This window comes from Teleopsis dalmanni, chromosome X, assembly GCF_002237135.1.
Source record: "Teleopsis dalmanni isolate 2A chromosome X, ASM223713v2, whole genome shotgun sequence".
Classification (NCBI taxonomy): domain Eukaryota; kingdom Metazoa; phylum Arthropoda; class Insecta; order Diptera; family Diopsidae; genus Teleopsis; species Teleopsis dalmanni.
In genome coordinates, this window is record NC_051848.1 from 41,348,872 (window position 1) to 41,375,746 (window position 26,875).

The 26,875-nt window shown below is 28.9% G+C and overlaps 5 protein-coding genes across 12 annotated transcripts; 1 reads left to right on the forward strand and 4 right to left on the reverse strand.

Moving 5' to 3' along the window:
- Positions 1 to 281: 281 nt before the first annotated feature.
- On the reverse strand, positions 282 to 4,765 carry LOC119662721 (probable serine/threonine-protein kinase dyrk2). Of its 5 annotated transcripts, none has more exons than XM_038072421.1 (4): positions 4,664 to 4,765; positions 1,439 to 2,775; positions 607 to 735; positions 282 to 538 (listed from the first exon to the last, which is right to left on the reverse strand). In XM_038072421.1, the coding sequence occupies exons 2-4, from the start codon at positions 2,657 to 2,659 to the stop codon at positions 485 to 487; spliced, it is 1,404 nt and encodes a 467-aa protein (XP_037928349.1). In that variant the 5' UTR covers positions 2,660 to 2,775; positions 4,664 to 4,765; the 3' UTR covers positions 282 to 484. The 5 variants fall into 5 exon arrangements, with proteins under 5 accessions (XP_037928349.1, XP_037928346.1, XP_037928347.1 ...); XM_038072418.1 differs by having other exon boundaries at positions 1,439 to 2,832; XM_038072419.1 differs by lacking the exon at positions 4,664 to 4,765 and adding an exon at positions 2,898 to 3,090.
- Positions 4,766 to 5,283: 518 nt separating this feature from the next.
- Positions 5,284 to 26,295, forward strand: LOC119662722. Of its 4 annotated transcripts, none has more exons than XM_038072424.1 (7): positions 5,285 to 5,374; positions 9,242 to 9,303; positions 9,533 to 9,700; positions 16,352 to 16,413; positions 16,795 to 16,968; positions 25,171 to 25,345; positions 25,529 to 26,295. In XM_038072424.1, the coding sequence occupies exons 6-7, from the start codon at positions 25,181 to 25,183 to the stop codon at positions 26,228 to 26,230; spliced, it is 867 nt and encodes a 288-aa protein (XP_037928352.1). In that variant the 5' UTR covers positions 5,285 to 5,374; positions 9,242 to 9,303; positions 9,533 to 9,700; positions 16,352 to 16,413; positions 16,795 to 16,968; positions 25,171 to 25,180; the 3' UTR covers positions 26,231 to 26,295. The 4 variants fall into 4 exon arrangements, with proteins under 4 accessions (XP_037928353.1, XP_037928352.1, XP_037928351.1 ...); XM_038072423.1 differs by lacking the exon at positions 5,285 to 5,374 and adding an exon at positions 8,855 to 9,051; XM_038072425.1 differs by lacking the exons at positions 9,242 to 9,303; positions 9,533 to 9,700 and having other exon boundaries at positions 5,284 to 5,374.
- On the reverse strand, positions 6,529 to 6,803 carry LOC119662725 (heterochromatin protein 1-like). The gene has a single exon (XM_038072429.1). The coding sequence runs from the start codon at positions 6,751 to 6,753 to the stop codon at positions 6,529 to 6,531; it is 225 nt and encodes a 74-aa protein (XP_037928357.1). The 5' UTR covers positions 6,754 to 6,803.
- Positions 13,190 to 13,870, reverse strand: LOC119662724 (heterochromatin protein 1-like). The gene is made up of 3 exons (XM_038072428.1): positions 13,749 to 13,870; positions 13,588 to 13,687; positions 13,190 to 13,527 (listed from the first exon to the last, which is right to left on the reverse strand). The coding sequence occupies exons 2-3, from the start codon at positions 13,640 to 13,642 to the stop codon at positions 13,247 to 13,249; spliced, it is 336 nt and encodes a 111-aa protein (XP_037928356.1). The 5' UTR covers positions 13,643 to 13,687; positions 13,749 to 13,870; the 3' UTR covers positions 13,190 to 13,246.
- On the reverse strand, positions 20,391 to 23,012 carry LOC119662723 (heterochromatin protein 1-like). The gene is made up of 4 exons (XM_038072427.1): positions 22,545 to 23,012; positions 20,999 to 21,103; positions 20,833 to 20,932; positions 20,391 to 20,772 (listed from the first exon to the last, which is right to left on the reverse strand). The coding sequence occupies exons 1-4, from the start codon at positions 22,656 to 22,658 to the stop codon at positions 20,492 to 20,494; spliced, it is 600 nt and encodes a 199-aa protein (XP_037928355.1). The 5' UTR covers positions 22,659 to 23,012; the 3' UTR covers positions 20,391 to 20,491.
- Positions 26,296 to 26,875: the final 580 nt, after the last annotated feature.

Consider the following 26,875-nt stretch of genomic DNA (forward strand, 5'->3'; position numbering starts at 1 on the left):
TTTTTTTGTTTAGTTACAATAAAGTTTAAATTAAATCATTATGTGCATAATTTAAAGTTTAATAGTAAAATGTTTTATGCACATAAAATAGTTTTTTCATACATCATATATTATACAATTTCATGAATTTCTTTCATTGCTAATTTTAAAATAAATAAAAATGTCTATTTATATACTTTTTATTATAATTTTTTCACCGACTATTAAATGCATTACAATTAAAAAATGGAAAAGAAAATAATATAACAAAAATAAGGAATTCAATTTACACGCATAAGTAAAAGTTTTTTTGTTTGTTTTGTTTGTCATTTAATAACAAAAATTAAGCTTAGATTTCTTTTCTAAGAGCCAATTATATATATTGCTGTTGCAGTTGTCTTTTCCATTTATAAATATACAATATACTTTTCCTTTTATACTCTTATTTATTGCCATTTTTACATTTATTTCGAAATAATATATATATAAGTTTTTTGATGAAATTTTAAAAGTCTGTGTAGCGTTGGCGTAGATTCTGACGTTTCGCAACATGACGCATCTATAAAAATATACGGTTATGATATATGATTTCGATTGATATTATAGAGTATATATTTCATTCCTTACCAGTCGTGCTTGACGCCGTTCTCTATTTTGATCATAAAGCATGAGCAAATTCGGACACTGTTCCAGTATAAATTCTTCACTTTCCCAATAGACTCCAGGCAGGTCTGCGTAACGTAATAAATATTCAATCTGAAATTAAAATTAAATATTTTAATATTTAAAATATTATTATAAAACTAGTAATTTAAAGCTTTTATATAAACTTAACGAAAAAATCAAAATAAATTATATATATAATTATATATATAATTTAAAATAAATATAATATCCATTATTTGAAATTAATGTTTCTATTACACATTTTGTAGGTTTAAATAAAATTCAGTATTTTGAGAAATGTACGTAATAGGTATGTGCAAAATAAGTAAAATAATGTATATATAATATATTTAATGTATATAATACATATAATACATTTAATATATGTAATATATTTAATAAATGTAATATATTTAATATATATAATATATAAAACATATTTAATATATATAATATATTTAATATATAAAACATATTTAATATATATAATACATTATATATTTATAATATATTTCGTATATATAATATATATAATTAATGTAAATAATACTTAACTGTAATTAATGTAAATAACTATTAACAGTTTGTTGAAATTATACAAAAAGAAAATCTATTTTGCAATGTGTGATTGAAAAATTGGAGTTTACTGTACATCGTTTTTGAACAGTATCCTAATTTACTATTACTATAAATAAAACTAATAACATCAGTACAAATACTTAACTAAAAAGACTTATTTAAAACTTATAATAAATTTGTAGGTTTGAATGTTTTATGCTTTAGTCTTTCTTACCTGATCACCTTTAATATGTTTCCCTAAAATGCGTTCAACTCCATTTTCAGGCACATTTTCGTAGGATTCTTCTTCTTCATCTGATGATTCAGAAAGCAGCGCTAAATCCTCCTCTTCAAGTAGACCTTTTTTCATACACCCTGTGCTTTTATCCTGTGGTCTAACAAACGTAAGCGGATGTAATTTAAGGTAGTCTTGTGCCTCACTTATTGTTTTCTCTATATCAAATTCATCATCTTCGTCTATCTCATCTTCTTCATCCAAATCCATTTCTTCATCCGCGCTGAGAAAGCACTGAGCACTTGTACTTGGTTCATCTGAATTTGGTATGTGCTTCATTTTTTTCTTCTTTTTAGGTATAATACGATTTCCGCCATCATTTTCTTTTACATCTGGATGAAATCGCACTTTTTTTGAACGTGGGTCTTGATCCTGATCAGCATCCGGATCCTGTTCGTTATCTTGTTCCAAATCAGGTTCTATCGATTCTACTGTGCTGAGTATACTGGTTTCTAAATCAGTGATTGGTTCAATTTCATATGGTGAGGAACGTGATGGCGTGTATGGCTCATAATCAGATGATGAAGACGATGTTGTTTCAAGTGTGAATTCTAATAACGGTTTTTGACATGCAATAGCAGCAGCTGCTGCAGCTGTCTCAACAAGTGTAGTATCTTTAAGATTTTTGGAGATCTGTATGACTTTCGTGTCTAAGACATTACTTTTATTGCTGTTATTGCTACTACTACTGCTACTGCTACTACAACTGGCGCTATTATTGCCAATACCACTGTTCGCAAAACGCGCTGCATATGCTGCTTTTGATGTAGATGCATTTTGTTCTAATATATCTACACATACTGCGGTGGTTTCATTTTCAATTTTTAATTGTTGTGCATTTGATACAATCACACAATCAACTGAGTTTTCGGTATTGTTTTCGACACTATCACATTTTTTATTGGCGCCACCAACATTTTCTGTCTTGGTAACATTATAATCTGAAACAGATTTTTCAGTCTTTTGTTCAGCTATAGAACTACCTTGTCGTTTTTCTGGCTGTGATTCACTTGTTGTTGTTTTTTTAAAACTGACTATGCCATTGCACTGCTGCGAAGCGCCCGCGTCTTCTTTTTGACCTAATTCATCGACAACGCACTTTGATTCTAATGACTTATCTAATATATCGCTGCCAACAGAGTCGTCATTCTTAATATCCATAGTTACACTAGAAGATATAGATTGACCAATGTATTTTTATATACTGATACAAGACTTTTGCATTTAAACGTTTCTTATATTTTCGCTTGTCACTGCCACACACACGTAAATGCTACCTGCAATTTTTTCATTACTTTTAACATAATCCTTTCACATTTGATAAAATAACTCACCTAACAAAAATTAAAGGATAATAAAAAATTATATATTAATAGAATAACAAATATAACGTAATTACAATTTTATATATCCCACATAAACCTCTTGTACAGCATCGCACGAAACGAATGAAGGAAAATTTGTTTAAACGCATCAGCTGGTTATCATGTCAAATAATTACTAAGCAGAGATGTTATATAAAATTCTAAATATGATGTTAAGCGTTAACAACAGCTTCAGTTGGACACTAAAATTTTTTTACTATGTTTACGCAAGTACTAAAATTTATTTTAAAATAGGCTTTGAAATCATTTTTAATAGCGCTTACGCACATAAATTCAAAATGCTTTAAGGTTACTGAAACAATTAAGCAGCTCACATTACAGGGTTGCCAAGACTAAAAACTTCTATTGCAAATAAAAAGTTATAGTCAGTTATAATAATAATTTGTTTATTATTAGCATTTAGATGTTCAAGGGGCTAATGTACCTTGTTGATGATTTTCATTAGAGGTGGTATGTGGTAACTCCATATTCGGTGAACTGATAAAATAACAAATGTTTGAATTTTTGTTAAGTCTTACATAAAAGCATAAATATTGCAAGAAAATATGGAAATCTAAAATATAAATTTAAGATAAATTTGTATTTTAATGTTATTGCTATCAACATTTCATTGTTTATAAAATTTTCAAAAGCTACAGTTTTTTCTTTTGTCAGCTGATAAGTAAGTGACCCTTTAAGTACTTGTATTAGGCAGTTATTGCAATTCAAAATTAAAGGTAAGTCTGCATATGTCAATTTAGTATTTAACCGGCCATTAAGTGTACATTTCAAACTCGGTCTTAAAACTTAGGGGTATGTTATGATTGCAGTGACGTCACACAATTATTGCTATATGGTATTGACTCATTTTGGTCAAAAAGGCTCATTTTGGTCAAAAATCAAAAATAGAACAAAATTTCTGATATCTGCATACAAAATCTCATATGCATAAATGAGTTCCATTTGCTTAACTTGTACAATGAGTTCCAAAGAGTTTCAAATAAGTTTCAAATGTTAATGAATACATTGAATATACCCTAAAGAAAAGCTTTTCATGGCATTTTGACAGTTTGAGATAGCTGTTTTTGACATATTTACAAAAAAAGGTAATCAAATATATAAAGGTAATAAATGAAATACATTTCATTTAAAACGATGCACTTGTTTTAGAACTTTTATTTCCCAAAAATTATTTAATCAAAGTTAAAAATATGTTTTTAGTTTATATTGTAAGGTTTAAAGGTATATTCTACCTTTATCCAACATTTATTTTCTCAGGTCAAAAATCGAATCAACAGGCACGTTAACAAATCAGCTGTTTGAAATGAGAACAATTGAAAAACAACGAATGTAAACAATGAATAACTGATTAAAAATGAGTCATTTGAGGCCAGTATAAACGCCATATTACTATCAATGCAAAATGATGCGAGCTGCCAATGTCAAATTTTAATTTTGCATTGAAAGCAACAACAATTACCGTGGCGTGACTGCAATAATACCATACCCCTTATAGTTTCGTTTTGAACTTTCATTTTGATTTTTTTTCCAAAATTTTCACTTTAAGTTAAGTTTCTGTTTATAATTTTTATTATTATTTTTAAAAAAATATAATAATATTTAATTGTTTTCGTATTTCAATTTGTACAGTTGATTAACCAAACACTTAATTTTTGCAAATATTTAGTGTTGCTTAAAAAGCTTCTCATGCATCAAAACAAGGCATTTGATAGCATATGTCAACAAAAGTTAATTTAAAACAAGCCCCAGTTTTGTATGTTTCTTTTTTCAACATGCTTACAACAGACTATCATCCTATAAAGTGGTTCTACACTTCTTAATTAACAATTTACTTATAAGAATTCATTCCAAATGGTTGTTGAAAAAGTGGTATGGTTAACAATAGAATTTACATTTGAATAAAAATATTTAAAATTTTTTATTGTAAATATTGTGTTTTAAATTAAGTTGTCATATAATAATTTGACAATTTTCAAACATAATTTATTTAAAATTGTTATTGTTGTTGTAGTTTCTTGAGTTATTGCTATTGCGCACTTCAACTCTTTGGTGACTAGGGGGTATATCTCTGCCCCATATTAAGCTTTAACTATATTGGAATTCATATCGTTTATCTATCTTTTCATTGATGACGGATCGTGGGTCAGCATATCTTCCTGTGGGTCCTTATTTGAGTATATAGTAATTTTCTATTTTTGAGGTTGAAGTGATTATTATTGAACACCAAGTTTACATTCAAGACCTAAAAAATAAATAATTTATTAAAAGTCAATTGGGTTTTTATAAATTTTATAGAATTTTAAGGTAAGTAAAACCTATTAAACATTGGAATTATATATCATTGTTATTCAATTGAGTTGTCATATAATAATTTGACAGTTGCCAACCATATCTTATTTAAAATTCTACACCAAGTTTACATTTGAGAGCTAAAAAATATTTATTCTTTTAAATGTTAAGTGTGTTGCCATAAATTTTACTGAATATCCAGGTAAGTGAAATAAGTTAGTTTTTATTGCTTATGGAACATATATTGTCAAAATATTTATTTGGTGCTTTATTTTTTTTTTGCTTAAAATATATAAGTTTATAAGTAAGTTACAGATACGAGGGCGGTTTGATAAATCAGTGGCTTTTTGAAAAAAACAAATTTTTTTCGGCAAATAAACCGAAATTTTTCTCGTATTTAATACAACTAATTATAACATTTTTCGCACATGCACTGAGCGCCTTTTATATTGTTTTTAATCATATTGTTTTATTTGAGCAAATCAAAATTTATAATACCGATGCTATCATATTTTACGTAGTTTAGTAATAATTTGCTTATATAAAACATTAATGGGAAAAAATTATCTACAAAATTTTGACAGTAGATCTTTTCTTTTGTAAGTATAACAACTACTTATTTTAAAAATCCATACGCTACTGGCTTATTTAGTCCAACTTTTTTGAAATCGCTTAATTAGTAAGCAGCGCAAATCGCATGGTTGCCATGACCAAAATTTAATCTATTGTAAATGGTTTTTAAAAGTATATACAAAATTTCGAGCAAAGAATACTTGCACAGGAAGGGCAACTTAAATGTAAGCAAAAGAAACCAACTAACACACTCTCAAAATAATTTACTACTGCCAGACCAAGCATGTTGTTTTGTTGTTGTACCACCACCCACCACGAGTGAAAAGTTCCACCACGTCGAACGGAACTTTTCACCACCACGAACGGTCTTCAAAACACATTTAAAAATTTAAGAAAAATGAATAAAACCATTAAAAAAAATTTTAGTAAAATCACAAAAATAAGACTTTTATAATAACTTAATTTGTTTAAAAAAAAAATAAAATAATATAGAAATAAGTTAAAAAATATAATATAAAAAAAACAGTAAAAAAAAAAATAAGTAATATAAAATAAGTAAATAAATAATAAAAGTCGAATAAAAATAAGAAAAAATTAAATAAAATAAAAATAAATAGAAAAAATAAATAGAAAAACGAAATAACAAAATACAATAAAAAAAAATAGAAAGAAATTATTCATGATGCATTTTCAAAAATGTAAACTAAATAAATTTGTTTGCTGTTGCGTAGCATTGACGACAGAAAAGCAACAATCGTACTTTATAGTTTATAATGTAGTTTATTATTCATCACTCATAGAACTCCATGATACACGTTTCTCATAGAATTGTATGACCATTTGTGGAATATTTGTATTCGCTATGTATGCAGGAACTAATAGTGGATGTTCAATATTCTTAAATTTAATAATGAAGGATAAAACTCCAGTTGTGTCTGAAGCAGCTATAATTCTTTCAGCAACTGCTCCATTTTCAAAGGGATTTACTGGATACATATGATTCATCATTTGTAGCTCATCCCAGAGGGAATCATCAGATTTATTTTTGTACTCCAAATCTGCAGCTTTAAATAATTTAAGAATTAAGAATGGGAGCTATAATTTTAAAAAAATTTAATACTTACTCTCTTCAATACGTTAAACGCCACTTGAATTTGATGAACAACCAGAAAAGTTCAGTTTGATATTTCTTGCCGGTTTGCCATTACCATATTCAGAAATATCCTAAATATAAAATGAATACAACTTTAAACTAACAATAATTATGTACATAAAACTCATCTACCTTCTTTTCAAATTTTAATGTTAAATCTTTACAGTTGACATTTTTTTCAGGCTCCCATGTATTCTGCGTATCTGGATAACCCTTCCATTTAAGAAGATATTCAACCTAAAAAGAAAACTCTCATTTAGATATTCAGTATTCAAAAGCTGTAAATATTTTATATATTAAAAATATTTTAATATTATTTCAAATATGAAAATTTCAAATATTAAATATTAAAGATGAAATATTTATATAAATCTAATGTAAATGCATTTGCATGATGCAACGACATTTGTGAATGCACATATATATTTTAGGATTTCACATACTTATCTATATCTATATCTATAGGGCAATAGAGAAGACATCATTACATTTGATAAATGTAAATAATATACCATAATTTTTCATATATGATGCGAATGACTCCAATAATGTCCATATTTTTTCACTATAAACTAACCTATCTTTGAGAATGTATTTTATAATTATACAAAGCTATGTTCACAGTAGATTGCTATTTTTCTTGGTTCAAGTCGTTTGAAACGGATTTAGATATAACAACTGATGAAACCAACATACTATGGGATTATACTCGACTCTGAAATGATAAGTTAAATATCATATTTGTTACGTTTATCGATGAAGTCAACGTGCTAATATGAGTCTTATACTGAATATATTTTCCATGCCGAATTTTTTTATAGGGCACTGGTCTAGTCCGTATACTGCTTTAATATATAATTGAAAGTTATACGGCGTTTACATTGGCCGAAAATGGCTCATTTTGGTCAAAAATCGAAAATGAGTATCGAATGGCTCATTCTTGCATATAAAATTTCAAGCACAAAAACGAGCAATTTTCTCACATTCTGTATGAATGACGTTCGAATGCATTCCACATACGTTCCAAATGCAAAGGAATCCATTGAACATACCCTAAATGAAAGCTCTTCATGGCATTTTGACAGTTTGAAAAAGCTGTTTTTAACATATTTACAAAAAAAGGTAAACAAATGTTTGGTGGTTGCATTTTCTTTTCATTCTAAATGAGCCATTTTCGGCCAATGTAAACGCCATATTAAGCAGAACAAATTAAGAATTAATTTATGTTGGTAAATTCATAGTAAGAATAAGTTCAAAACAATTTTTTCTTACCTTACCCTTGCGTTCACGCCGGTCGCAAATTTTTTCTACAACATACTCCTCATCAGACGAATCCGAAATAGTACGTGCTTTACCAGCTTTGGTTTTGTTTTGTTTAGAGTTCATATTTTATTATTTTTGGAATCAGTACGTTTAGCAACCAATTTTTATAATACGAAGTTCACTCAATTGTTTTGATGTCAAAGACGCAATAAAAACTTTGGTAAAAAAAGATATAAAAGCACTAAAATAACTCATTCACGAAGTGATTTCATTAAAGTGTCCAAACAATTCCAAAAATCAACAATTCTGAGTATTATGTATTAAAGAAAACAGCCAAATTAGACATTTCAAAATTATTTGAATTTTGTGGTGTCACAAAATTCATAAACAAGTGAAACATACACCTTGTACGATTGAACGTACGTTGCTGTCAAACCTGCTTTAAATGCATTTATATTTTTTGTATAACACAAAACCTAAATAAAGCACTAAAATGCAGAAAAAGTAAGATAAACATAAATTCATGGGTATTCGTCGCAAGTCTTCGATATAATGGATTGATTTTTTACAAAATCTTTTTTATAATTATACATAATAAAATATTTTTTCAAATATTAAAAAATATTTAAAACTAGTAACCATGTTTTTTAAACTAATATTTCAAATAAAAAATAATTTTGTTCTATAGTTAATATCATTTTATTGGTACAGAAACTTTCAAATCACGTTAATTGAAGATTGTAAATTTTCGATGTTAAATAATTTTTAATAATTTAAATTTGTTACCGCTGTATTGCTTGATTAATTCTATTAAACAGTATAGAAATTAATCATTTTATTTCGCTCAATTACTGATTGTTAAAAAAGATAGGACTCAACAATTTGACAAGGTACTTTAATTTGGCTTAAAATAATTTTTTTTTCTATTGAATACATTTAAATAATAATTTTAATCTTCTGTATATTCTATACTATACGCATTTTTGCTGCAACATAAATAATTAAATTATTGGATAAAACATAAATCCAAATTCTGTATTTGATTCCAATTTTGAACTAATTAACATTTTTTTTTTTCAGATCCTAAATTGTTGTGGAGTTTTAAAACCTTAACAGCATACTTCAAAACACTTAAAATATCGGTAAGCATTACAAGGAAAATTTATCTTTTATTTAAGAAGTCAGCACATAAATATGGAAAAAACTACCATATAATAAATTTTTCAAAAATACATAAAAACATATATGCAAAGCATATTTCTAACGTCAAAAATATTGACAGCCATATAATTTATAATTAAATAGAAATATTAAATATTACTTATAATATTCTGCAGTACATAAAATTTTTTTTCTTCCTTTTGTAATTAGTAACAGAAGGATTAACGTATTTCAGAAAAAATAAATCCATACAATCGGAAGGTGACCGGGAGATCATTATAATTTATAAGTCAAGAAAGCCACCTCTAAAATAACGGGGTCCATACTCTAATCAGCGGTATTATAATTTACATTGGAATACATCCTTTTATCGGATCTGTAAGTTGTTTATAAATATTATATTAATCTGCATAATAATATAACAACATTTTTAGTGATAAAAAAATATACTTAAAAAAGCGATAAACGTTATATGACAGTTTTACACTATAAAATGCGAGTAATCTTCTAACTAAAAGTGTGGTTTCACCAGAATGAAATCTTACCGTATTTTTTTAAATCTTTGCAAAAACTTAAATAAGCTTCTTTTTCTGGACGTACTTTCATTGTGACCCTACTCCTCTTAACTTTTATATAATTTCTCAATTTGCATTTGTTGTTGTTAGTGTTGTTGTTGTTGTGATTTGAGTTAGTGCTATTGCGCACTTTTACTCTTTTGTGGCTGGGGGGCTTGTCACTGCCCCACACTAAGTTTTAACTATTATTATACTGGAATTATTATCATTTATTTATCTTTTAACTGATGACGGACTGTAGGTGAGCATATCTTCCTTTGCGTCCTGTTTTGCATAATTAAAATCAGCAAATGAAAAGCAATTATTTTTTTTATAAATAATTAAAACTTTTATGAACTTGTATGTATCTTCTTTTAACTACTATAATTGTTGACAGTAGAGATTTAAATCTATCCATTGAAAAAATGTGGTGACTGATAACTGATGACGTCACGGCAATTCGAAAAAACCAAACCGCGCAATTTTCAAATATTACTTGATTTCGTTTAGTTTCGAAATTAAACTGCAATAGAAATTCATTAAATTTATTAAACCATCAAACAGGAAACTTTTTTATATTGCTTTATAGTGGATCTTAAATTCTTATTTATATTGTAATTGTTCTGGTATTGGTCTTCTTAAACTACATCCATAAACCTATCAACTTTAAACTGGATAGTAAACTGATCCTTCATTCTATTATATTTTAAGGGAAATGTTATTTATTATTTATTAACTATATACAGAATTTTTTTATTCCTGCTGCCGTTGATTGTCTTTAGCTGAACCAATGTTTTACGTAGTGTTGAAACAAAATCGGTTTCACCTGGTTTTTGGCGTTTTTGTGTTAATATGGTAGTTGTCCTGGTACACGTAGAGGATTTCCGTATAGCATTTCAGCAGAACTTACACCAAGATCTTCCTTTGGGGTTGTCCTCAACCCCAGCAGTACCAATGGGAGTGCACACGTCCAGTTGTTACTGTTGTAGCAACGGAAAGCTGCTTTTAACGTCCTATGCATACGTTCCACCATTCCATTCGCTTGAGGGTGGTATGCTGTCGTGTAGATGCGTTTGATGCCCAGTAGACTGGATAGTTCGCAGAAGATTGTTGACTCGAACTGACGTCCTAAGTCCGAGGTGATGGTGTGAGGCACACCAAAATGCGCTACCCAACCTTCGAGTCAAACAATATCGTTTACCCTGCGACAGTGGTAGTGGTCCGATGATGTCTATGTGTACATGCTGGAACCGTTTGTCTACACCTGCGAAACTACCTATAGGTGACTTCGATGGACTTTAGATAATTGGCATGAAATGCAGTTCTTTACAAACTTAGCTACGTCTGTTGCTAAACCTGGCCAGACGAAACCTGCTTGAATCAGTTTGCGTGTCGCCCTTACGCCTGGGTGTGCTAAATTGTGTATTGGCCACGCAATTGTCTGCACCAGCAATATGGCGAATATCACTAGAGAACTGGCTTATGAATTCTAGCTGCCTAACACGTCGTTTCGATGTCTTCTCGCTGCTCTGTCTGAACGCAGAGAGACTTCAGGAACTCGTTACTAACTTTATCTTTCGATAAAACTGTCAGCTCATTCAGTAGTTGCGTTGGTCGGCGATCTCCTAGCTCGATTTCTGAGAGTAGCCGCTGTATCTTTCGTTGTTCGCTTTCGCTATACCGCTCTATAATCTGGTTCTTAAAGTTAATGTATTTACCTGTTGTCGGAGGGTGTAAAATCGCATCAGCTACATCGGCAACGACGCTGGACTCGATCGCTGCAACGACGGTGTTGAATTTTATAACATCGCTACGATTGCCTTTTGGTAACTTGCTTTCTCGCTGCCCCGCTGCGGCTTCGTTGGCAGCTGGTAAAAACATGTTGTTTAAGTACGGTGCAGGAACACGTAGTCTTAGTCTTATCTCTTTACTACAGCTCTGAAAAAAGCTTTTTTTTGCATGAGACCACTCGTTAAAACGATTTTTAAATGTGTTCAAATGACCCTTAAATTAGGATCACGTCGGGGTCACCACTTTAATGGAAATGTTATTTATTATTTATTAACTATATACAAAATTTTAAATCATTAATTTCGCTAATTTAATGTTGATGTGCAACGTATGCTGAACACTGAACACTGCTCTGAATTGCCAATACTTTTATTTAAACAACTACGAAAATGCAAGCCAAGTATGTCAAAAGAGCGCTGTCCAAAAAACATCTAAAGCGTCCTAAATTTCGTCCTTGTTTTTAATAATCAATTAGAATTGTTGTTTCCTAAGCTGGAAGGGCAACTGAATGTCTTTTGTAATTTTCCTGAGGTACTTAATTCAATGAATATAAATTTAGTTTATTATAAAAACTACATGCATCTTCAAATGGAGATACAGTCATTTTTAAAATGTGATGGCTTGCAAAAACTATCATGAGTAGAATCATCAACATAATCATTATTTTATGTTTATTGTTTTTTTTGTGTGAGTTTAAAGAACAAAAAAATAGTGTAAATTAGTTATAAAATAATTGATTGGTTTTTAAAGCGCTTATATCCAACATTAAAAAACTTAAAATTGGATGAACGCAGTTAAATATTGTATCAATCATTAAAGGAAAATGGTGTAGGTAGTTTAATTTCAACCTCATTCATATACAATTAATATACTGATGGACTGATTATTTTCAATTTAAATTATTAAATTACATTCATATAAAACATTACAAATATTGTCCTTTTTTTAGTAAATTTATTTTATAGTATTTATGTAGTTAACAAAAGAAATTTACATAATCTTAAATAGTAAACAATCTTAGATTTTAAACAATATAAGTATCACTAGTTAGTAATACTTTTCTTATAGCCATTTTTTTAAATAATCTAAAACCTTAAAAACTAATGCAAATATGTTATACAAAAACAATATTTACAAGTAACAAAATTTTTGTTTGAGAATCAAGCCATTTAAAGCCATGTATTATTGTGTAAGTCAATTTTTTTTATACTAAATTAATTTGTTTTAAAAAAAAATGTAAAAAAAAATAATATAGAAATAAGTAAAAAAATATAATATAAAGAAGAAAGTAAAAAAAAAATAAGTAATAAAAGAAAGTAATATAAAAGTAATATACAAAGTAATATACAAAGTAATATAAAATAAGTAAATAAATAATAAAAGTCGAATAAAAATAAGAAAAAATTAAATAAAATACAAATAAATAGAAAAACGAAATAACAAAATACAATAAAAAAAATAGAAAAAAATTATTCATGATGCATTTTCAAAGATGTAAACAAAATAAAATTGTTTGCTGTTGCGTAGCATTGACGACAGAAAAGCAACAATCGTACTTTATAGTTTATAATGTAGTTTATTATTCATCACTCATAGAATTCCATGATACACGTTTCTCATAGAATTGTATGACCATTTGTGGAATATTTGTATTCGCTATGTATGCAGGAACTAATAGTGGATGTTCAATATTCTTAAATTTAATAATGAAGGATAAAACTCCAGTTGTGTCTGAAGCAGCTATAATTCTTTCAGCAACTGCTCCATTTTCAAAGGGATTTACTGGATACATATGATTCATCATTTGTAGCTCATCCCAGAGGGAATTATCAGATTTATTTTTGTACTCCAAATCTGCAGCTTTAAATAATTTAAGAATTAAGAATGGGAGCTATAATTTTAAAAAAATTTAATACTTACTCTCTTCACTACGTTTAACGCCACTTGAATTTGATGAACAACCAGAAAAGTTCATTTTGATATTTCTTGCCGGTTTGCCATTACCATATTCAGAAATATCCTAAATATAAAATGAATACAACTTTAAACTAATAATAATTATGTACATAAAACTCATGTACCTTCTTTTCAAATTTTAATATTAAATCTTTACAGTTGACATTTTTTTCAGGCTCCCATGTATTCTGCGTATCTGGATAACCCTTCCATTTAAGAAGATATTCAACCTAAAAAGAAAACTCTCATTTAGATATTCAGTATTCAAAACCTGTAAATATTTTATATATTAAAAATATTTTAATATTATTTCAAATATGAAAATTTCAAATATTAAATATTAAAGATGAAATATTTATATAAATCTAATGTAAATGCATTTGCATGATGCAACGACCTTTGTGAATGCACATATATATTTTAGGATTTCACATACTTATCTATATCTATATCTATAGGGCAATAGAGAAGACATCATTACATTTGATAAATGTAAATAATATACCATAATTTTTCATATATGATGCGAATGACTCCAATAATGTCCATATTTTTTCACTATAAACTAACCTATCTTTGAGAATGTATTTTATAATTATACAAAGCTATGTTCACAGTAGATTGCTATTTTTCTTGGCTCAAGTCGTTTGAAACGGATTTAGATACAACAACTGATGAAACCAACATACTATGGGATTATACTCGACTCTGAAATGATAAGTTAAATATCATATTTGTTACGTTTATCGATGAAGTCAACGTGCTAATAATGAGTCTTATACGGCGTTTACATTGGCCGAAAATGGCTCATTTTGGTCAAAAATCGAAAATGAGTATCGAATGGCTCATTCTTGCATATAAAATTTCAAGCACAAAAATGAGCAATTTTCTCACATTCTGTATGACGTTCGAATGCATTCCACATACGTTCCAAATGCAAAGGAATCCATTGAACATACCCTAAATGAAAGCTCTTCATGGCATTTTGACAGTTTGAAAAAGCTGTTTTTAACATATTTACAAAAAAAGGTAAACAAATGTTTGGTGGTTGCATTTTCTTGAAAACGATGCACTGCTTTTTAGAACTTTTACTTCCCAAAAAGTAATTAATCGAAGTTAAAAATATGTTTTAAGTTTCTAATGTAAGGTTTGAAGGCATATTTAACCTTCATGCAAAATTTTTTTGGCACAGGCCAAAAATCAAATCAACATGCAAGTTGAAAAATCAGCTGTTGAAATGAGAACAAATGAAATAGAACGAATGTAAACACTTTCAAATGGCTCATTTTGGTCAAAAATCGAAAATGAGTATCGAATGGCTCATTCTTGCATATAAAATTTCAAGCACAAAAATGAGCAATTTTCTCACATTCTGTATGAATGACGTTCGAATGCATTCCACATACGTTCCAAATGCAAAGGAATCCATTGAACATACCCTAAATGAAAGCTCTTCATGGCATTTTGACAGTTTGAAAAAGCTGTTTTTAACATATTTACAAAAAAAGGTAAACAAATGTTTGGTGGTTGCATTTTCTTTTCATTCTAAATGAGCCATTTTCGGCCAATGTAAACGCCATATTAAGCAGAACAAATTAAGAATTAATTTATGTTGGTAAATTCATAGTAAGAATAAGTTCAAAACAATTTTTTCTTACCTTACCCTTGCGTTCACGCCGGTCGCAAATTTTTTCTACAACATACTCCTCATCAGACGAATCCGAAATAGTACGTGCTTTACCAGCTTTGGTTTTGTTTTGTTTAGAGTTCATATTTTATTATTTTTGGAATCAGTACGTTTAGCAACCAATTTTTATAATACGAAGTTCACTCAATTGTTTTGATGTCAAAGACGCAATAAAAACTTTGGTAAAAAAAGATATAAAAGCACTAAAATAACTCATTCACGAAGTGATTTCATTAAAGTGTCCAAACAATTCCAAAAATCAACAATTCTGAGTATTATGTATTAAAGAAAACAGCCAAATTAGACATTTCAAAATTATTTGAATTTTGTGGTGTCACAAAATTCATAAACAAGTGAAACATACACCTTGTACGATTGAACGTACGTTGCTGTCAAACCTGCTTTAAATGCATTTATATTTTTTGTATAACACAAAACCTAAATAAAGCACTAAAATGCAGAAAAAGTAAGATAAACATAAATTCATGGGTATTCGTCGCAAGTCTTCGATATAATGGATTGATTTTTTACAAAATCTTTTTTATAATTATACATAATAAAATATTTTTTCAAATATTAAAAAATATTTAAAACTAGTAACCATGTTTTTTAAACAAATATTTCAAATAAAAAATAATTTTGTTCTATAGTTAATATCATTTTATTGGTACAGAAACTTTCAAATCACGTTAATTGAAGATTATAAATTTTCGATGTTAAATAATTTTTAATAATTTAAATTTGTTACCGCTGTATTGCTTGATTAATTCTATTAAACAGTATAGAAATTAATCATTTTATTTCGCTCAATTACTGATTGTTAAAAAAGATAGGACTCAACAATTTGACAAGGTACTTTAATTTGGCTTAAAATAATTTTTTTTTCAATTGAATACATTTAAATAATAATTTTAATCTTCTGTATATTCTATACTATACGCATTTTTGCTGCAACATAAATAATTAAATTATTGGATAAAACATAAATCCAAATTCTGTATTTGATTCCAATTTTGAACTAATTAACATTTTTTTTTTCAGATCCTAAATTGTTGCGGAGTTCTAAAACCTTAACGGCATACTTCAAAACACTTAAAATATCGGTAAGCATTACAAGGAAAATTTATCTTTTATTTAACAAGTCAGCACATAAATATGGAAAAAATTACCATATAATAGGTCTGTTCCACGAGCTACTCATAGTAACTTTGAGTAAACACTGTGTATACACAAGCGCGTTCCACCAGCAAATTTTCAAGTATTTTTGTATAAATTTTACTTCTGTTTTACTCATGTTTTACTTTGAGTAGCTCGTGGAACAGACCTAATATATTTTTCAAAAATACATAAAAACATATATGCAAAGCATATTTTAAACGTCAAAAATATTGACAGCCATATAATTTATAATTAAATAGAAATATTAAATATTACTTATAATATTCTGCAGTACATAAAATTTTTTTTCTTCCTTTTGTAATTAGTAACAGAAGGATTAACGTATTTCAGAAAAAATAAATCCATACAATCGGAAGGTGACAGGGAGATCATTATAATCTATAAGTCAAGAAAGCCACCTCTAAAATAACGTGGTCCATACTCTAATCAGCACCTGCGGTATTATAATTTACAGTGGAATACATCCTTTTATCGGATCTGTAAGTTGTTTATAAATATTATATTAATCTGCATAATAATATAACAACATTTTTAATGATAAAAAATATACTTAAAAAAAGCGATAAACGTTATATGACAGTTTTACACTATAAAATGCGAGTAATCTTCTAACTAAAAATGTTGCTTCACCAGAATGCAATCTTACCGTATTTTTTTAAATCCTTGCAAAAACTTAAATAAGCTTCTTTTTCTGGACGTACTTTCATTGTGACCCTACTCTTCTTAACTTTTATATAATTTCTCAACTTGCATTTGTTGTTGTTAGTGTTGTTGTTGTTGTGATTTGAGTTAGTGCTATTGCGCACTTTTACTCTTTTGTGGCTGGGGGGCTTATCACTGCCCCACACTAAGTTTTATCTATACTCGAATTATTATCATATATTTATCTTTTAACTGATGACGGACTGTAGGTGAGCATATCTTTCTATGCGTCCTGTTTTGCATAATTAAGATCAGCAAATGAAAAGCAATTATTTTTTTTATAAATAATTAAAACTTTTATGAACTTGTATGTATCTTCTTTTAACTACTATAATTGTTGACAGTAGAGATTTAAATCTATCCATTGAAAAAATGTGGTGACTGATAACTGATGACGTCACGGCAATTCGAAAAAACCAAACCGCGCAATTTTCAAATATTACTTGATTTCGTTTAGTTTCGAAATTAAACTGCAATAGAAATTCATTAAATTTATTAAACCATCAAACAGGAAACTTTTTTATATTGCTTTATAGTGGATCTTAAATTCTTATTTATATTGTAATTGTTCTGGTATTGGTCTTCTTAAACTACATCCATAAACCTATCAACTTTAAACTGGATAGTAAACTGATCCTTCATTCTATTATATTTTAAGGGAAATGTTATTTATTATTTATTAACTATATACAGAATTTTTTTATTCCTGCTGCCGTTGATTGTCTTTAGCTGAACCAATGTTTTACGTAGTGTTGAAACAAAATCGGTTTCACCTGGTTTTTGGCGTTTTTGTGTTAATATGGTAGTTGTCCTGGTACACGTAGAGGATTTCCGTATAGCATTTCAGCAGAACTTACACCAAGATCTTCCTTTGGGGTTGTCCTCAACCCCAGCAGTACCAATGGGAGTGCACACGTCCAGTTGTTACTGTTGTAGCAACGGAAAGCTTCTTTTAACGTCCTATGCATACGTTCCACCATTCCATTCGCTTGGGGGTGGTATGCTGTGGTGTAGATGCGTTTGATGCCCAGTAGACTGGATAGTTCACAGAAGATTGTTGACTCGAACTGACGTCCTAAGTCCGAGGTGATGGTGTGAGGCACACCAAAATGCGCTACCCAACCTTCGAGTCAAACAGTATCGTTTACCCTGCGACAGTGGTAGTGGTCCGATGATGTCTATGTGTACATGCTGGAACCGTTCGTCTACACCTGCGAAACTACCTATAGGTGACTTCGTGTGACGATGGACTTTAGATAATTGGCATGAAATGCAGTTCTTTACAAACTTAGCTACATCTGTTGCTAAACCTGGCCAGACGAAACCTGCTTGAATCAGTTTGCGTGTCGTCCTTACGCCTGGGTGTGCTAAATTGTGTATTGGCCACGCAATTGTCTGCACCAGCAATATGGCGAATATCAGTAGAGAACTGGCTTATGAATTCTAGCTGCCTAACACGTCGTGGCGATGTCTTCTCGCTGCTCTGTCTGAACGCAGAGAGACTTCAGGAACTCGTAACTAACTTTATCTTTCGATAAAGCTGTCAGCTCATTCAGTAGTTGCGTTGGTCGGCGATTTCCTAGCTCGATTTCTGAGAGTAGCCGCTGTATCTTTCGTTGTTCGCTTTCGCTATACTGCTCTATAATCTGGTTCTTAAAGTTAATGTATTTACGTGTTGTCGGAGGGTGTAAAACCGCATCAGCTACATCGGCAACGACGGTGGACTCGATCGCTGCAACGACGGTGTTGAATTTCATAACATCGCTACGATTGCCTTTTGGTAACTCGCTCTCTCGCTGCCCCGCTGCGGCTTCGTTGGCAGCTGGTAAAAATATGTTGTTTAAGTACGGTGCAGGAACACGTAGTCTTAGTCTTATCTCTTTACTACAGCTCTGAAAAAAGCTTTTTTTGGATGAGACCAGTCGTTAAAACGATTTTTAAATGTGTTCAAATAACCCTTAAATTAGAATCACGTCGGGGTCACCACTATAATGGAAATGTTATTTATTATTTATTAACTATATACAAAATTTTAAACCATTAATTTCGCTAATTTAATGTCGCTGCGCAACGTATGCTGAACACTGAACACTGCTCTGAATTGCCAATACTTTTATTTAAACAACTACGACAATGCAAGCCAAGTATGTCAAAAGAGCGCTGTCCAAAAAACATCTAAAGCATCCTTAATTTCGTCCTTGTTTTTAATAGTCAATTAGAATTGTTGTGTTTCCTGAGCTGAAAGAGCAACTGAATGTCTTTTGTAATTTTCCTGAGGTACTTAATTCAATGAATATAAATATAGTTTATTATAAAAACTACATGCATCTTCAAATGGAGATACAGTCATTTTTAAAATGTGATGGCTTGCAAAAACTATCATGAGTAGAATCATCAACATAATCATTATTTTATGTTTATTGTTTTTTTTGTGTGAGTTTAAAGAACAAAAAAATTCTACGAAATAGCGTAAATTAGTTACAAAATAATTGATTGGTTTTTAAAGCGCTTATATCCAACATTAAAAAACTTAAAATTGGATGAACGCGGTTAAATATTGTATCAATCATTAAAGGAAAATGGTGTAGGTAGTTTAATTTGAACCTCATTCATATACAATTAATATACTGATGGACTGATTATTTTCAATTTAAATTATTAAATAACATTCATATAAAACATTACAAATATTGTATTTTTTTTTAGTAAATTTATTTTATAGTATTTATGTAGTTAACAAAAGAAATTTACATAATCTTAAATAGTAAACAATCTTAGATTTTAAACAATATAAGTATCACTAGTTAGTAATACTTTTCTTATAGCCATTTTTTTAAATAATCTAAAACCTTAAAAACTAATGCAAATATGTTATACAAAAACAATATTTACAAGTAACAAAATTTTTGTTTGAGAATCAAGCCATTTAAAGCCATGTATTATTGTGTAAGTCAATTTTTTTATAATAACTTAATTTGTTTAAAAAAAAAAATAAAATAATATAGAAATAAGTAAAAAAATATCATATAAAAAAGAAAGTAAAAAAAAAATAAGTAATAAATGAAAGTAATATAAAATAAGTAAATAAATAATAAAAGTTGAATAAAAATAAGAAAAAATTAAATAAAATAAAAATAAATAGAAAAACGAAATAACAAAATACAATAAAAAAAAATAGAAAAAAAATATTCATGATGCATTTTCAAAAATGTAAACAAAATAAAATTGTTTGCTGTTGCGTAGCATTGACGACAGAAAAGCAACAATCGTACTTTATAGTTTATAATGTATGGTAGTTTATTATTCATCACTCATGGAATTCCATGATACACGTTTCTCGTAGAACTGTATGACCATTTGTGGAATATTTGTATTCGCTATGTATGCAGGAACTAATAGTGGATGTTCAATATTCTTAAATTTAATAATGAAGGATAAAACTCCAGTTGTGTCTGAAGCAGCTATAATTCTTTCAGCAACTGCTCCATTTTCAAAGGGATTTACTGGATACATATGATTCATCATTTGTAGCTCATCCCAGAGGGAATTATCAGATTTATTTTTGTACTCCAAATCTGCAGCTTTAAATAATTTAAGAATTAAGAATGGGAGCTATAATTTTAAAAAAATTTAATACTTACTCTCTTCACTACGTTTAACGCCACTTGAATTTGATGAACAACCAGAAAAGTTCATTTTGATATTTCTTGCCGGTTTGCCATTACCATATTCAGAAATATCCTAAATATAAAATTAATACAACTTTAAACTAACAATAATTATGTACATAAAACTACTCTCGTGTACCTTCTTTTCAAATTTTAATATTAAATCTTTACAGTTGACATTTTTTTCAGGCTCCCATGTATTCTGCGTATCTGGATAACCCTTCCATTTAAGAAGATATTCAACCTAAAAAGAAAACTCTCATTTAGATATTCAGTATTCAAAAGCTGTAAATATTTTAAGTATTAAAAATATTTAAATATTATTTTAAATATTAAAATTTCAAATATTAAAGATGAAACATTTATATAAATCTAATGTAAATGCATTTGCATGATGCAACGACATTTGTGAATGCACATATGTATTTTAGGATTTCACATACTTATCTATATCTATATCTATAGGGCAATAGAGAAGACATCATTACATTAGATTAATGTAAATAATATACCATAATTTTTCATATATGATGCGAATGAATCCAATAATGTCCATATTTTTTCACTATAAACTAACCTATCTTTGAGAATGTATTTTATAATTATACAAAGCTATGTTCATAGTAGATTGCTATTTTTCTTGGTTCAAGTCGTTTGAAACGGATTTAGATATAACAACTGATGAAATCAACATACTATGGCATTATACTCGACTCTGAAATGATAAGTTAAATATCATATTTGTTACGTTTTCGATGAAGTCAACGTGCTAATGTGAGTCTTATACTGAATATATTTTCCATGACGAATTTTTTTATAGGACACTGGTCTAGTCCGTATACTGCTTTAATATATAATTGAAAGTTAAGCAGAACAAATTATTAAGAATTAATTTATGTTGCTAAATTCATAGAAAGAATTAGTTCATATCAAACTTAAGACACTAACAGCTAACTTTTGCAATAGGATGTATATTTTGATCACTTTAATGTGACGATTTCTTATTGCTCCGAATTATGCATTAGATCTAATCGAGGTACATTTTATTGTCACGCCTGGCTGAAAAAGTAAACAAATTAATAAAAAGCAATTCACATTTCTATATATTGTAATTTATTAGACAGTTTTACATCATTTTTATCTCACTCTAAAGATGAATGATTACTAATTATGTGTTTTATAGGGATTAAACTAAAAATAAAAATTTTAATTGGATTGGATTAGACAATGTTTGTTTTCAAAGTGGCGTTTCAAACATATTAAATTTTATAATAAAAGTACATTGAAGCAACAATAAATATTTTATATCATCAATAAAACTGAAGTCTGAATAGGTCTGTTTAGAATAATGGCGTTAGGGGAGAAACTTTTCTTTCACTTTTTGAGAATATTTCACAAGCAAACATTTGTCGTGCAACTAAAATTAAGGCAAGTCTTTGCCATAAATTATTATTCAGATAAAACTTAATATGAACTGGTGTTTTTAACTAAACTTTTTCTTCGAAAAATGTAAACAAACTGTTGAAGGGGAAAGCCACGGCTTTTTTTTTTTTGCTTTTGTAATGATGAATTTCACAAGACCTAAGTCTTCACAAATATATTATAGTTTCATATTTTATATGCATTGAACACTTATAAATTATATTATTGTTAGTTGTTTAAATTCCAAAACAGTTTTTTCTTACCTTGCCCTTGCGTTCGCGCCGGTCGCAAATTTTTTCCACAATATACTCCTCATCAGACGAATCCGAAATAGTACGTGCTTTACCAGCTTTGGTTTTGTATTGTTTAGAGTTCATATTTTATTATTTTTGGAATCAGTACGTTTAGCAACCAATTTTTATAATACGAAGTTCACTCAATACCTTTGATGTCAAAGACGCAATAAAAACTTTGGTAAATAAGATATTAAAGGACTAAATAACTCATTCACGTAGTAAATTCAATAAAGTGTCCAAACATTTACAAACATAAGTTATTTTCCGTAAGAAATTTTTCACAGATTTGCGATTGAGAAAATTCGTAGACAATTGTTTTGCTTGCGAGAATTATGTATAGAAGAAAACAGGCAAATTAGACATTTGAAAATGACGCTTCGGTGGTGTCACAAAATTCATAAACAAGTGAAACATACACCTTGTATGATTGAACGTACGTTGCTGTCAAACCTGCTTTAAATGCGTTAATTTTATTTGTTTTCCAAATTCGCAAAAATCTAACTCTTTTTTTGTAAGTTTTTTTTGGTATTTCATTATTTTACGTTGTTTAATACAACATCGGAAAAAAGCACTAAAATGCAGAAAAAGTAAGATAAACATGAATTCTTACACTGTTTAAACGTAATAAAGCCGCTGCAAACGCTCAATGGAGCATTTTGAATGTCTATTTTTTGTATATTGTCACAATAATTTATTATTTTACTGCCCAAATTTTATTTATATATGTTACTCAACAGAAAATAATACATAACTTTTTAAGACTTATTTTGTATTAATGCAAATGTGAATAATGAGAATAAATAAAAAAAACTTGCTAAAATCTTAGCTGATGTAGACGCTGAATTAAGGTCGTGTGCGAGTTAGACTAAGGTCGTGTGCGAGTTAGGCTAAGTTGCGTTCTAAATGAGGGAAATTCTAAGTTGTGCCGATAATGTAGTGATGTGTCGATACGTGTTGATAAATGGCTAAATGTGTGCAGTGCAAAAAATCCCAAAAAATTTCCCATTTGGTTTAGCATCAACTTAACCTAACTCGTACACATCCTAAATTCTATTAGTCATTTTTTTTGCAAGCAGAAAAGCCGGACAATTTACTATAAAAAAGCTTTCATATAAATAAGCTCATTAAAAATATATGAAAAAGCAAAAATAATTAATTTCATACACGCAAAAATTGGTGCTAACTTTGCCAGTATCCAAACTAGACAGAGAATACCAAAAACCTGCAAAAGTCATTGCTTGTCAAATGTCAAAATGCTGCTGTCAAAATGCTGCTAAATCAGTGTTGCCATACTGTCTGGTTGTTATGCCAGGCGACGCTTAAAAATAAGTGTCCACTTACTGTATGATGCATATGGCCTCTCAGTATGTATTAAATTTCACTCGCTTCTGCAGTTTTATATGTTTTGGGTGTGCATAAATCTCCATTCTAACAATATGTTGTATGATAAAGATTTGATTTCATTTGATTTTGTTTGAAGATGTTGAAACCATCTGCCTTCAAAATTTCTTAAATGATAAAAGATAACTTCTCTATAAATTTATGATCAATTAAACGTATTTCATTTATACGCATTCTGACTCTCTTTTTCGCATATACGACTCCATCTGATGCAAAGAATACTTATTCTTATTGATGCAAAGAAGTATTTTTTGATCTGATGCGTACATACAGCTGACTGCATTTATAATGATTAATACTCTTTCTTTACTAACAAACACCGACACTCGACAAAAAAGTGATTTAATTGATTTGTGGTTCATTCATGAGTATTACGTCGCAATCGGCAAAAATTTTCTTATTGCTTATTGTACATATAATTTCCAACTGAAACAACCAGTAATTTAATGCACACATAATATTCAAGAACACAAACAAACTAATGCATTTATAATGCTAACAACAACAACACACACTAAAAGCATAACACCAAAAAAAACAAAAAGAATAAAAACAAACACAAATTTTTTGGTTAGCAAACAACAGCACTCACATACAGATTTTACGAACGCCAATAAGTGTCATACACGTTCGATGAGTACATTGAAATTTACTCGAGTACATATTATAATGTTAATGAAAACACTTATGAATCATTTCTGTGGCGAGTGTGAGTGCGTACAAGTAGTGTATGAGAATATATTTATAGGCATTTATACTTTGTTTTTATGAGAGTACTCTGAGTTCTCTGATTCATACATTGTGATTCAATTGGCAGTGTTAGTAACATGTTGTCCAATATACGCATATTCGATAACGCGTTCTAATCTTATGTTCATATAAAATCTCATATGTTCATGAAAAGTCGGCAAGATTTGTTTAATTCGACCGCTTTGTTAGCACTTGTAACAACGCCAGCTTCAGTTCACCGTCGTTGTGAAATTGTATATAGATACGGACTAATATACAGACTAATTAAAGAATGCTTTGAAGTATTTGTTAGAAGCACTATTACTGCATAATTGTAATGATTTAAACGCAAATTTTATTATATTTTGCTCTATTAAACACATGTGAAAACTAAGGCAACTTAAAGTTGCGTTTATAATATATATTTATAAAATGTATAACTATATATAAATTGGTTTTTTAGATTTAGAATCATGGAATTTAATCCAATGATGTCTTCCCATACCCGACGACGATTTGAAGCAAAACTTGACGACGTTCGAGTTAATTCACCTTTCTATGCAGGCGGTGAGTCTGACGATGAATTAATGCAAAAAAAACGCTGGGTATACCCGCCTAAACGAGTTCCACCAAAACCGGTAATATAATTGCTCAAGAATTATGTTTCCTATATTAATTGTATAAGATATTGTTATTTATATAACCATTTTATTTATATTCATTTATTTATTTAATATTTTTATTAATTAATTTAAATCCTTTTTCATTTTATTGGCTATTTTATTTAAATGTAAATAATTTATTTTTATTGTTTTTTGTAGAAGTCATGTATCTTCCCTTTCTTGGCTAAAATTTTTGAGCCGTTCAAGAAGCCTCTAAAGGTTATTGGAGTTACTTCAATGCTATTTATTGTAGCAATGATGTCAATTACTTCATGTAAGCCAATATATCCAAAATTTACGCCGTCAGTATTTCCTTTCGTGAATTATATGTATGCTCGCACCACACTTGGATACGTTTACTCTGTTCTAGACGTATGCGCCGTTATTTTGTTTACTGCTATGGCCTCGTGTGGATACTTTTGGGGATTCATAAGTCACGAACCTTTTCACTCTAGAGATTATGAGAAAATAGATGACATGGAGTTAAGAAAAGGTTGTTTGAAAGCAAGATATGGTTTTCTGCTCATCGGTCCTTACGTATTGTACGTGGCAAGCAACTTGGTATATTTTGTGCCTCGCGCTATGGAAGTGCACCATATCGTAAAATCCTTCAATCTTCCCGAAACCAGATTTATTATACCTATAATGATGGCCTTAAGCGTAGTTGTATTTGTAATAATACTACAACTCGCGTTATTTGTTTATATGGGTGCTCAATTAGAAGAAGCAATTCAAACAACAGTAGATGCATATAATCCGATAAAATATTACCTTCAACCTGAAAATCTGTTGCCTTTCTTTCACGAAGCTTATGTAAGAGAGCATTTAAAAACAATGGACACTGAAAAACTAATAGAATAAATTTTAACTATACACATATATAATATATTAAGTAGACTAATATAACACACAAAACAAAACTATTATTATATTTTACTCCTTGCTTTATAGAAAACTCAAATTATTATTACAAAATCACTAACTATAATGGAATTTTTTTTAAATTATTTGTTTACAAACGTTTCTACAAAAGTCTTGCCAATGTTATTGGCGAGAGCAATATCAATATTATTCTGAGAATATAAATGAGTATATAATGAGTTCAATGAGTTAATTTGGTAAACATACTTTTCATGAATAATATAATTTACACAGGTAATAATTAATATTTTACATATTTAAGCTTTATATATACAAAATTCAAATACTTTAAATTCAAATAAAACTCAATTATAATTTTCACACTTGCAGTGCTGTGGTGAATAAAAAAAATATTAAAATATACTAAAAATTTGAACTAAAAAATTAATTACAAATATTAAATTTTCATTAGTGACCCGCCTAATAACAAACAAAAAGTTTAAAAATAGCGCAACAATAAATTTTTATGTAAATTTTTACTGATTTATTTTAAAATTTTATCCAAATTAACAACTATGACAATATCCACTCCATTATATCCCAATCCTCACTTATTGTACAATTACACTATATATTTTCTACAAT

Excerpts from the sequence above, each read along its gene's own strand:
- LOC119662721 (XM_038072421.1), bottom strand. The coding sequence starts at position 2,659 with ATGGATATTAAGAATGACGACTCTGTTGGCAGCGATATATTAGATAAG. Across the intron at positions 736-1,438 it reads AACATATTAAAGGTGATCAG|ATTGAATATTTATTACGTTA; the intron begins GTAAGAAAGACT and ends TTTTAATTTCAG. Across the intron at positions 539-606 it reads AACGGCGTCAAGCACGACTG|ATGCGTCATGTTGCGAAACG; the intron begins GTAAGGAATGAA and ends ATATTTTTATAG.
- LOC119662725 (XM_038072429.1), bottom strand. The coding sequence starts at position 6,753 with ATGATGAATCATATGTATCCAGTAAATCCCTTTGAAAATGGAGCAGTT.
- LOC119662724 (XM_038072428.1), bottom strand. The coding sequence starts at position 13,642 with ATGAACTTTTCTGGTTGTTCATCAAATTCAAGTGGCGTTAAACGTAGT. Across the intron at positions 13,528-13,587 it reads CGTTAAACGTAGTGAAGAGA|CTGCAGATTTGGAGTACAAA; the intron begins GTAAGTATTAAA and ends AATTATTTAAAG.
- LOC119662723 (XM_038072427.1), bottom strand. The coding sequence starts at position 22,658 with ATGAACTCTAAACAATACAAAACCAAAGCTGGTAAAGCACGTACTATT. Across the intron at positions 20,933-20,998 it reads TATTAAAATTTGAAAAGAAG|GATATTTCTGAATATGGTAA; the intron begins GTACACGAGAGT and ends TTTTATATTTAG. Across the intron at positions 20,773-20,832 it reads CGTTAAACGTAGTGAAGAGA|CTGCAGATTTGGAGTACAAA; the intron begins GTAAGTATTAAA and ends AATTATTTAAAG.
- LOC119662722 (XM_038072425.1), top strand. The coding sequence starts at position 25,181 with ATGGAATTTAATCCAATGATGTCTTCCCATACCCGACGACGATTTGAA. Across the intron at positions 25,346-25,528 it reads AACGAGTTCCACCAAAACCG|AAGTCATGTATCTTCCCTTT; the intron begins GTAATATAATTG and ends TGTTTTTTGTAG.